The sequence below is a fragment of the Clarias gariepinus genome, chromosome 13, assembly GCF_024256425.1.
Source record: "Clarias gariepinus isolate MV-2021 ecotype Netherlands chromosome 13, CGAR_prim_01v2, whole genome shotgun sequence".
In the NCBI taxonomy this organism is placed as follows: domain Eukaryota; kingdom Metazoa; phylum Chordata; class Actinopteri; order Siluriformes; family Clariidae; genus Clarias; species Clarias gariepinus.
In genome coordinates this window covers 20,248,932-20,261,541 of record NC_071112.1, presented here as the reverse complement: position 1 = coordinate 20,261,541, position 12,610 = coordinate 20,248,932, and the positions used below count along the sequence as shown (strand labels likewise).

General features: G+C 37.8%; 1 protein-coding gene across 3 annotated transcripts in view; it reads right to left on the bottom strand.

Annotated features, from left to right (window-relative positions):
- Positions 1–9,214, bottom strand: part of dtnbb (dystrobrevin, beta b) — a 32,382-nt gene extending 23,168 nt beyond the window's left edge. For 2 of the 3 annotated variants that reach the window (XM_053510175.1, XM_053510177.1), the window contains exons 1-10: positions 8,951–9,214; positions 6,563–6,612; positions 6,144–6,211; positions 4,922–5,002; positions 4,510–4,723; positions 2,184–2,269; positions 1,479–1,633; positions 1,272–1,377; positions 974–1,140; positions 220–344 (exon numbers count right to left, since the gene is read on the bottom strand). In XM_053510175.1, coding sequence (XP_053366150.1) covers positions 220–344; positions 974–1,140; positions 1,272–1,377; positions 1,479–1,633; positions 2,184–2,269; positions 4,510–4,723; positions 4,922–5,002; positions 6,144–6,210 — 1,001 coding nt within the window. In that variant the 5' untranslated portion in view covers position 6,211; positions 6,563–6,612; positions 8,951–9,214. The remainder of the gene's footprint in view (positions 1–219; positions 345–973; positions 1,141–1,271; positions 1,378–1,478; positions 1,634–2,183; positions 2,270–4,509; positions 4,724–4,921; positions 5,003–6,143; positions 6,212–6,562; positions 6,613–8,950) is intronic. The other variant, XM_053510176.1, reaches the window with a different exon arrangement.
- Positions 9,215–12,610: the final 3,396 nt, after the last annotated feature.

Sequence of the window (12,610 nt, the reverse complement as noted above, 5' to 3'; positions counted from 1 at the left end):
CATTCATTCTACAGACATTTGTGGTATAAAGTTGACACAGCAACCAAAGCCCTTGGAAATCATAGCACCATTGGCGCTGAGCTTGTTAGAATGACATTGTTTCTTTTTTGGTTTTCTGTAATTTTGAAATCCTATTAAATGGAATCCTGGGTGTTGTGGTTTGGCATCAAGGTACAGTATATTGCTGCCGCAAAAAGACCGTACCATTCTAGTACTTACGTCGGATGTGCCAGGTCTTGTGGTCTCTCGGATGCCTCGGGGTACACAGGGTGCGGGGGTTCTCCTATTGGCACACAACCCAGAGACTTGCTGATGGCATGGCTCAGCTTCTTGGCTGGGGATTTCTGTGAAAGGCACAGACACAAAGACAAAGCTAGACACACTGATGCTGTCTGAATACAAATTACACTCCTTGCCCTAGACATGAACAGCTACAGGGCGAAGAGGAAATGTTCCTGCTGGAAAAAAAATGAAGGGAAGTTTTGTCGTTGGGAAGATTTTTGTCTTAGATACAATCTACTTGTCAGTAGACAATCTGTTGTGGTCCAGGGCAAGGGTTGATTTGTCAGCGTAACCAAACAATAATTAACATCACATAAATTTTACTTGTGGGTACATTTTGCAAGTCCTTTTTATGAAAAGTATTTTTTGATTCAACAGGACCCCGGATTAACACAATCATTGTGGTGGGAGTTAAATTTGGATTTAGGGAGCCCTTTTATTTTCCCCTCACACTTTAATTGTCAAAACAGTGATTAACAATACACAGATACACAGATTTAAAATCGTATTAATAACAATAACAATAAAAAATGACAACACATTTTGGAGAAAGCTTGCCTGGATTCATTTATCACTCTGTGCCTAATCACACAACTATAGTTTATATTATTACTAGTGATATGTTTATACAGTAGCTGCTTGTGTTATAGAAGGGCATGCGTTATAGACAGCCCTGGGGAGCTCTGCATACCCACGAGGAGTGCTCCTTCATCTGGTGCTGGTTACTATGGGGACCGTTGGCATGGCCGCGCCAGAAGCAGTTCTGGCAAAGCTGGTAGCCGTGGCATTGCTGACATCTGTAGCGAAATCCCATCATGCTCTCGCTCCGGCAGTAGGAGCATTCCACCGGATGGAAGACTAGAACAGAATAAAAGGAAAGAAAATCCATTATTGAGTCAGATCTTTGAGCATTACCACTCACATCTTCTCACTGATCAGAGCTTTACGGTGTTGTTTAGTTTATGTGTGTAGAAATACCACATATTTACCATTCTCTACATTGGCCAGTCGATGCATGAGAGGTAGCCAAACGAGGCACTGCGGGGGAGGATCGGCCATCATGATGTCCAAGAAGGTGTTTAACAATATCTTCTTCTGGCAAAACAAAGGTCAGACACTCAAAGACAACCTATGAGCTGCAACACCTGTATAGAAGCTTGATCCACTAGGGAACATGTAAGGTGATGTGCTCTCACCTGCTGAGGAAAACATGTTCTCACTGAGTGCTCCGTGTAACCGAATGAAGGACCCTCGAACACAGCCGTAGGCAGCTTCAAGACCTCGCGGAGAAATTGGTCAAACTTAGCAAACACCATCATGCCGCTGGAGTCCGATATCTGAGAAAAAATATCTGAGAGGAGAGAGCAGAGGGATCTGCCACTGTTTATAACAGGAATACGAGTAGATGAGTCTGTCACGTTAAGAGCACATCGGGGTATTATATGAAATATAATACAGTTTGATCAAACATATAAGGAAACAGCACCACATGGTGTTCAGTTAATGTAACTGCCTAGAAGATGATTCAAAACAACATGCTGATGAAGGGACAAAAAGTAAAAGAACAACTGCTCTTAAATTATACTGATTAGTGTTTATTGTCATTATTAGAGTATGAAAGCGTACTACTGAGTTAGGGAATATTTTAAATGTCTAATAATAATGTATTTAAAGAAAAATACACAAGAGGGCAGCAAACTTTCACTAGTGTGCTGAAAATTAGGATGATGTGAATGTCATGCAATAATAAACAATTCCAGTTCCACAAAGTAATGCTGGACAGAATGCGGACATGGAATGAAATTACTCTTATAAATACACAGTAGTGGACATACTACATATTAACTCTATATACGACACTGTTACTTAACAAATAGAAAATGTTAGAGCATAGTACTTACAGCGTAATTTATCAACAATTTTCCCTCCACACATGGTCGCCAGCATTGACTTCATGGCAAAAACTGTGAGCTTTCCATGGCCTTCACTGCACACAAACACATAGTTTAGAAAGCTGTGTCACACTTCGGGTCATTTATGCATAGCTTTAAATCACTAGAAATGGAGAGCCACTCTCTCTCTCTCTCTCTCTTTCTCTCTATACGGCTTAGCCTATACAGGGTCACAGGAGGCCTGGAGCCTGTCCTAATGGACTTGGGCATGAAGCAGGGTACACCCAGGACAGGGTGCCAGTCCATTGTAGGGCACACAAGCTCACACACACTCACACACTACGGGGTATTTGAAAATGCCAGGGAGCCTGCACGTCTTTGGACTATGGGAGGAAACCAGAATACTCAGGGGAAACCCAGCAAGCACTGAGAGAACATGCCAACTCACACACACTGACCCAAGGCGGGAATGAAAAGTCAAGTCTGGGAGGGCAAGGCTACAATACTAACCATTATACCACCATAATAGAGAACCCTAATTAATATATTCCAGGTTTTAAATTCAATCAGTTATGATAGTTTGCCTTTTACAATACAATATACAATATAATATTGCCTTATAACATGGAATTTTACTGAAATAATCAATTATTTGAAGATAATATATATAGTAAACTACATGAGATGTAAAAGCTGTTAAAAATACATTAAATGTGATTCTCTACCTTATTAGGAATGTATTTACTTATTTAGTTATGCACTCACGGTCATAAGACTTTATTGGGAAACATGCTTTAATATAAACTATGCTAGATTTTGAATGTAACAAAAAAGACAACCAATTACTGGTCTGATTAGTTTGCACTATATAGCTGGTAATAACGTATGATAGTTAAGTTTATAGAATTTAAAACAACAGGTGTGTCTACGATCTCTAAAATAAAGGAATCAGAATGTACATTTCCTTGCCACCAGGGTTATATTATTAAAGGTACTAGCTATCTGTTGTACCTTCACATTATTTTTTTCTACAGCTTTAAAGGTACTGAACTGTACACTAATGACCACTCATGTCCATGAGTAAAATGTGTTATAAATATGTTAAAGGTATATTATATAAATTTTTCTAGGAGTCCCTTGGGTATCCTTAATGGAACCAGTCCAGCAAAAAGGAAAAGAAAAGTTTGTTACTTTTTATTTTTCAGCATGTCTAAATGCCATTAGGCAACTAATAGCTATAGAAATATTAAAATTTAAGATAGGAAATTTTAAAAAAGACTTTTTTTTTTATTAAATTCCTATTTTGGTGTTGGAATAAAAAATGTCTTAATATATGTTATGTAATCTCAAGGTCAGCGTTAGGGGGACCTACAGGGGCGAGTCTCCATGCCAAACAGGCTTACCCCATGTAATCATTACCCATCTATTGATTGTAAAAAAAAAAAAACATTAATATATTTTTAATTAATTATCATATCTAAACTAATATATAAACATTTGTAGCATAAAATAAATAAATAAATACACTCACTTATTCTGTACACTGCTTAACCTAAAGGACTTAAAGCATGGGGCAGGGTATAGCCTGGATAGGATGCCAGTCCTACAAGAAATTTGGAATTTGGGTGGAAACTGGACTACCTGGAGGAAACCCACCAAGCATGGGGAGCACATGCAAACTCCATACACACAGACCCGAGTCAGGAATTGAACCCTAAACCTTGGACGTGTGAGGACACAGTGCTAAACACTACACCACAAAATACATATAATTTATTTAAAATAAAATAGAAATAAATAAAAAAAATAATGACGACATAAATAATTCAGATCACCAATATGAGCTGTGAATCTGATTTGAAGCTTAAATTAGAGTATTTTTCCTGGTGTTTGGATGTAACAGATTTAAAAAAAAAAATGGGGTGTTCACAAAAAAAATTTGATTTAGTGTAGGATAATTTAAATGTGTGCTCTGCCAAAAAAATATTTTTCAAGTTTTGTAGTGCACTGTCAGGAGGCTGTGCAAGAGATCTTGGTGGAGCGAGACAGGGTTTAAAATTATTATTTTTTTAAATTCATTTTCAGTAAAGAGGCACTAATATGATGCCATATAATTTGACTTGATCAGTAGTGCTACATTGTGAGCTGTAGGACAAGAGACTGCACTGCAGTGTCAGTTGCCTGTGTTTAATAATTTACTGGTGAAGTACGCTTAAATGTCCATTAAAAATTATAATCAAATGAAATAGAAAAATAAGACTCCTATTGCCTCCCTTGCTTCATTTGTTTTGTGCAATTTGATGGTTCAGCCGAGTTACCACATGCTATCTCGCACCTGTCGTAGGTGGCAACCATAAAGTTGAGTAGCAGGCCAATGGACTGCTCCACGTTAATCTGGTGTGTCGTAGGGAGGCGCTTGTTTAGCTGGTAGAAGATAGACGAGAGGATGGTCTCCAACCGCGACACATTAATCTCGGCGTTGTGGTCCAGAGTACTGAGCCCGTTGTCACGAAACGCCTCTATCATGTTCCACACATCCACCAGGTGAACTGTAAAAGGGAAACGGTGGAGAAAAACCCAAAGAGAAAATGTGTGCATTAGTGACCATTAAATTTTATTGTGGATAATACAGTAAGACTTCTGTTTTAGCACACATAGCCAGGACATAATTACATCAGCATTTCAGCTTTTTAAAAACAAACAAGACATATTAGTATCTGGCTAAGAATAATGAAAATACAACTTACGGTTGCATCTTTTTTGAACAAATCGTAGCTTGCACGCTGTCCTATATGTTGATAGACGGATAACATCAAAGTTTTGGGCTCCTGATAACAGCACAGGAAATCATATAATTGATAATGCATTAGTTCTTTAAGTATGCTTTTTCTCTTTTATGTGGGTTTATATTCTTTAATTTGTATCTGAATTAATCGCATATACTTCTGACACACTTCTGTCACTCGGTGGCTAGTTTAATAGGAACGCCTGTATACCAAATGGAAGTAGCACAATGCGTAAAATCACAAATAAACATTTTAAGGTATTTCGATAACGTCATTTTGGGATACATTTTTGCTCATAAGACTCGTAAAGAGTTGTAAATGGATTCTGTGGTCCTTCTGTCCGCTCGAACCAGTCTAGCTATTCTCTACAAATTTATATCAGCCTTATGCATAAACTATACACAATATTATACGAAAGTGAAATACAACATATACAAATGCTTGTGACCTAAAATGTAATGATAGAATAGAATATGAAGATTTAACTATAATAAAAAAAAAGTTTCACTAGAGATTGCAATTAAGTTATAGAATGAAAGAAATTTTTAATTAAATTTAGGATTACAAATTTACAAAAGCTAATAAATAAAATAGTATTAACATTGAATTATATAAAAAAAACATATCAATTACACAGGATTTACAAACTGTATAAAATGTCATTGTAAACTGATAGGTTTATATATATATAAAGCAGTGTGATTGTCCATGATCCAAAGTCATGATTAAGGCATTTCAGCTTGCAGAACTGCTGCTACTTCTTTCCTATTTAACTTGAAAGCTTTAGTACTAGGAAGCTAGGAAGTCAACTAGTTTAAATCTAGTTAACTGTTAAGCGATCAAACAGTTTCTGAAACCAGTTCGTCTGCCCTCAACAACCATGTGACCAAAGTTGTAGTTATATTTTTCCTACTTTTAAGTATAATGTGAAGCTCATTATATCTTCATTATTTTTTGCATTGTGACTGACTGGATGAGTGTGTAATACTTGGTGTGGGCATTCCAACTAAATACGCTAGTGAGCTCATGTTTTAGAGATTCCTATTTTTTCTTTAAAGAACACGATGTATAAAATGAATTGGCCTGTTTAGCCTGCGTCAGTATATGTACATTATGTGTGTTTATTTGTGTGCATGTGTGTGTGAACGTGTGGCAAAGGATTGTATAACGACTTTTAACTTACTCATTTCCATGAAGAGCTGCCTCTTCTCCACTGTGGCCTTGCCACTCTTGCTGGCCTCCTCAATCATTCTAAATAGCACAAACACACCATGTTTCTTAGCAACTTTTGTTCTACGAGCAAATACTAATGTCAAGTTGTGATTCTTATATATTTTTTTTTTCGTATAGAAATGCTAGATTTTGCTAAATTTCACTGACATTACAGAATAAAAAGTATTTGTGTCTTTTAATTAGATACATATTTCCTGTAAATGCAGCACCAAGAGTTCTTTGTAATGATTAATAAACTTTTGTTGCAGTAGTAAAATAGTTCTGTTTCTAAATGCAGATTAATTGCAGACTAAGGCTGTAAACTTATAGTCATAATAAAATCATAATGAAGCATAAAATAATGCATGAAGTAAATAATACTCTCGTCACCTGTTAGGGGGGCTGAATCTCTGCTAAAAGGAAGCAAAATTAGGAAGTTCCTGTAAAATAAAATATATATATTAGAATTCAACTGAAAAGAGGTTATACATGAGGTATGTTTGTCTCATCTCATTATGCAATGATAGTAAAGCCTTTGTCAATTATACTTTCTTTTAGCACTTTCATAATAATGTACAAATAATGATCCAGTGTACAAGCTGTTATCTGCAAAGGCAGCATCCTTTGGTATAATTATACAAAGGCTGCCAAGATACCCTTTAACGACAGGCAGGAAACATTGTGTGGATCCTTCAGTCAGTGTAAAAGCCAAAAATTATGAATTGCTCTGAGGAAAAAAAGCTTTTTTAAAGCCTCTCAGCATGTTGGGCCTGGATGAGATTTAGTTTTTGACATGTTTGTAATTGCTTTTAGTTGCTATGACCCCAAGCTCTGGAATTAAAAAGATCCACAAGCTTCAGTATTTCTTAGAAAGAAAAAAAAAACATTAATAGACATTTGTTCAAACGGGAAAAGTTATAGACTTAAACTAATCACTCTTTTTACTCAGGATGTGAATAACCAGGGATTATGCGACATTATGCACACCCATGTAGGGAAATACAGCAATAGCACCATTTAATCACCTCAAATGCAAACATATGAAATTATCGATTTTAGAGTCAGTGTCGTGATGCATGAATTGCCACATGAAAGAATCGCAAAATGTAGCTGAAACCAACTTTTCCCCCCATCTCTTCTTTGTCCTATGTACTGTAGATGTTTGTTCTCATTTCTCTGTAGTTACTGAATAAACAATTGCTCAATAATATGTGTTGCATCATTAAATAATAAGCTGAAACGTTAGGGACCCATCTAACTGCATCTAATTAAAGTTTAATTCAGATTTTATTTCAATGCATTTAATCTGTAAATTGATATATAAAGCCCTAGACTGAAGAAACAAATGAATGCATTATTATTTATCCATCTATCCATCCATCCATCCATTTATTAATATTAATTCTTTTAATCATTCATTTATGCAACCACTTTATCCTGGTCAGGGTCACAGCGGATCCAAGCCCTGTCCTGGGAACCCTAAATAGCAACATTCCGAGAATGGGCCATCAGTCCATCATATGGCACCATGCATGCTCACACACTCACACACACGTCATCTACCGGCATGTTCTTGACATTCGAATATTTTCCATACCGCTTATCCTGTGTATGGTTGCGGGGGCCTGGAGCCTATCCCAGGGAACACAGGGGACACAGCAGGGGACACCCCGGATGGGATGCCAACCCAGTGTATGACACAAGCACACACACTTAAACACTATGAGTAATTCGGAAACGTCAGTGAGACTACAATGCATGTCTTGTTTTTATGTGAGGAAACTCCACGAAAACACAAGGTTTAAATAAACTACTTGTTTTCTACATTATCAATTTTATTTCATATTTAAACCACAAACAGAATTACTCAAAATATATAATAGTCCTGGAGCCTGTGCCAGGGAAGTCGGGACACAAGGTAGGGGATACCCTGCCTGGATGGGTTGCCAACCCAGCAGCACAGGGCACAAGAAAACACTCAACCACAATTATACACCACTATCAACATGGAATCACCAGTGCATGTCTTTGGGCTGTGAAACCCCTAAAGCCAGGGAAAAACATGCATACAGACTGGTGATGAGATTTAAACCCCTAACCATGAAAATGCCAGGCAACCTTAGTAATCTACTATTATTATTATTATTATTATTATTATTATTGCTGTTAGTACATTAAATGCACAGTTCAAAAGAGCAGAGTGATGGTGTTCATTGAACCAGTGCACTCTCAGGCGCAGCGAATAGGAGCTGTGTCTCACAGCATTATGTCATACCTGAGTGTGAATTACACACTGAGATCATTACCGCATAACGACTTGTGCATGATCATAATTCACTGCGCCCTCGTAATAACGCGCTGGAGCCTTCACTAAAACGCTGTCCACGATTTAAAAAATAATAATGAAATAATAATAATATACAAAAAAAAAAAAAAAAAAACAGGCGGATGAAACAACCGCACCTCGATCCGAGGCAATGACATCGCGCTTTGACGTGAGCCAGCGTGGCTGAGCGAGAGGAGAGGAGGAGAGGAGAGAGGAGGAGAGGAGAGACTCCATCCATCCATCCTTCCTTCCTTCCACTCAGTGTGAGCCATGACAGCATGAAAACACACACAATTCTCCACGGTGACGACGCGACCGTGTCACAAAATTCACTTTGATCCTATTTACTGGAAACATGAAGCGCGTTTTGGAAGCGGTGTCATTGTAACCTGTGTGGCACAGCAGAGCGTCAGAGCGTTCGAGCCTCGGCCTCTGTTCGCGTATCGTCTTACCAGCAGGAAATCACGCAGGTTGCGCTACCAGCATCAGCATCGGAGCACAGGGAGAAACGCTCTCGGCTTGCGGAGATGAAAAACGCGCTCCTGACATGTCACAGGCTCGCCTCCGTCTCCTTCTTCATCATAATCCGGTGTTCGCGCGGCACTTCGCTGCTGTGCGGCTCTCCGTCATCCCGCGAGTGTCGTGCTCAGCGCTCCGTTTGACTCAGTGTTAACGAACTGCAGTAGTGAGAAGAGAGAAGTCGCCCACTGTGTCAGTGTGTGTGTATGTGTGTGTGTGTGAGAGAGAGAGAGAGCAAGCGCCCGCGCGCGCGAGCGAGAGAGAGAGAGAGAGAGCGCGCGAGCGCCCGCGCGCGCAGCTCCAAGCTTCAGCAGCTCCCTTGACGACCAGCAGAGGGCAGCAGAGCGACACACAGCCCCTGCTTATAGTTGCATTTCTTTTAAAGCGTTGCTATATATTTTTTTTGCCATGGAGTTTGTGTCCTCGCACCTCAGGGGTGGGTGAGGGTTCGAGTCCCACCTTGTGTCTGTGTGCGTGGAATTTGCATGTTCTCCCAGTGCTTGGTGGGTTTCCTCGACGTCCTCCGGTTTCCTCCCACAGTCCAAAGGGATGCAGATTAGGCTAGTTGGTGTTCCATAGCGTGTGTGTAACTAGATGAGAGCAACTCCATAACAGCAGGTTTTGTGGTGTGTTCCAGGTCTGCAGGGGTTGGGACCTACCAAAAGGAAAACTAGAGTAGTAGACTAGGAACAGGGTTATGGGTGGTCAAGGGTCCTTGGTATGCTGGTTATGACAGAAAGGTGTACAGGACTGCATAGAGACAGGCAAGTCAAAGTGCCCATGCTGACCACTGTCCACTGCTGAAAGCACCTACACCACGTGATCATGAGAACTGGCCCATGGAGCAATAAAAGACGGCAGCCAGGCTAGGTCAATCATGTTTGCTTTTATATTATGTGAAAGTCTGAGTACATGTACAGTATATTACTTACCTGGGGAAGAGATGGCACAAGAATGCCTTAAGACCTAAAAACTAGATTTGTACTTGACAGGATCTGACAATCTGAAAGAAGTGAAATAATGTTAAGTAAATGTGAAGTAAATACTGATGGCAAGAAACACTGTAGGGGCTTTGCATTATGCTAGCTGGAAGAGTAAAATGGGAAAAGAAACTGAACATAACAAATGATGAAATACACTGAAAACAATTTATATTGCATATCCTTTACACAGTGAAATCTCCTGTGTGGAAAAAATGTATGTTCCCTTTAAGCACAGTGACAAATAATTTGTGACAAGTTATTTTTAAAATGTAATGCAGAGGTCTTTTAAAAAACTGGACTGTTTTATAGTAGGGTCTCTGGTAGAAAATACTTTGTTTATAGAAATATTTTTGTATTTTTACCTAAAATGTATTTTAACCTAAAATGTATTTAACTACTGTTTTCCACCAAAAATTAAGTAAGGAATTCTGCATGTTATTGTGAAGATTATTGTCAGGAATCCTAAAAGAAATGTTAAAAGTCGAAAATTTGAAAATTTCTAGTTAAATGATACATGGCTGTACACAAAGTAAAAAGGTATGACAAAGTAACGCTTTTACAAGTAAAAATTAATTCAAGAATGTATTAGTTAATTGGTACGCAACCGTGTGCACCCCCACGCCAAAACAGTTCTTTTTGCTATACAATAATACTGTATTCATAGGTAATGCATACCTTAGATAGAATAGATTGGCCATACCTCCTACAACAGTTTTTAATTCGTAGTGCATCAGTAAAAATGAACTGATGGATCAGCTGAGATTGAAACTGATAAATCTTTAAGGATTGCATAGAAATAATTAAGTGTTTTAAAGTATTGCAGCACTGGGTTCCTTCTATCACTAATACATGCAGTAAGATAGAAAAAGTAAGATACAATAAAGCCACTCTCATGGGTTATCAGGCCAATATTACACTGGGAGAGTAAGCAACAGAACTTAATTATTTAAAGAGGATATTCAAAGAAAATTGAAAAAAACACCACTTTAAACCTACCAATAAAAACTAACGATAACAATTATTGATAACAAAGAACTAACTGACAGTGGCAAAAGACTGTGTATTTTTGAATCTTATTCACAATAATAATAATTTCTATTGCATTTCCTATCCCAGAAGGATCTTTCTGAAATTTATTTATTTATTACATATTTATGGTGATAAGTCATATTATACTGTAATGACCCATACTAGATAGATAGATAGATAGATAGATAGATAGATAGATAGATAGATAGATAGAAATTACATGTATATCAATTGCATAATTAATCCGGACTGTAAAGAAAGTTCAATCAGTCATTAGAAAATAATTAATTGTCATGGTAACTACAGTAGCTGTAGGCTTTAGGCACACAGATAGGATTTGAAGCTGGATAAGACAGACTAGCAAACCAATGCTGTTGTTTGACAAACGGGAAAGAAGAACTAGACCAGTCAAAATGATCCATGTCATAAAAAACATAAATAGCACAAAATCTCTCAAAAAGCATGCACTGTCACAAAAAAAAATTCAAGCTATGTGGTAACAGTTGTAAGCTACTGTATGTTAAGTAAGAATACTAGCTACTATTCTACTCTATTTTTGTTTGTTCAGTGCTAATGTTAGCAAGACGATTATAATTCCTGGTCTATTTGCTCAGGACAGCTGACTGTGACTTTTATATCAATAACCAATTATTGCGACTTGTTTAATACTGTACCATAAACTAACAACAATAGATTTTTTTCTTATCCAGTAGAAACATGAAAGAATAAAGGCTTTGTATAACTAATGGAAATTGTGCATGATATAAATGTAAAGCAATTAATATTAATACAATTTTAGGTCATCAGAAAAGCAGTAGGGACATGCCCCCATAACCAAGCTTCCTGTTAGAAATTGTCTATTGAACATTTATGAAAGGTGTCAGCTATTGATTGATAATGGTCCATACGTTTTTCACCATGTGAGAATCTTTAGGACAGATTTTTTTTGTGTGTCTTTTTAACTATAAGAGCGAGGTTGCAGTTGGACAAAATCATGAAAAGTACTGTCATATAACAGAAGTAAAAACTTTGAGATGTTCCCCAAATACTCCAGTATGAGTATATACTGGTGGCCAAAAGTATTAAGACAGCAAATATTATAGCTCTTGTGCACGCAACAGGTAATGTCACTAATTAGTTCTAGCCTATGGCTGAAAGTTGTGCTAATTAACTAGAAAACCTAGTAAAACACTGGCAATGCGACAGTGGTATTCAACTTCTGAAGCCATATCCTGGGTCATCTCCAGACCTAAACCCGATAGAAAATTGATGGGCAATTTTGAAGAAGCCAGGAGCAAGTTAAGAAACCACCTACTGTACATGATGTTCAGGAAGCAAATCAAGCAAGCATGGAGTGAGAAAGTGACCCCAGAGTACCGCACACATCTTATTGACTCTATGCCCAGCCAGATCCAGCTGGTTTTGAAGAATAAAGGCCGTCATAATACAGTATATACTGATTGTCAAACAGCAATTTCAGTACATAAAAAAAACTTATATCTTGATTGCCATTATTTAACAGAAGAAGTTGAGAATGTCACTAAAACATTGAATGTTACATTTGTCTCAATACTTTTGGCC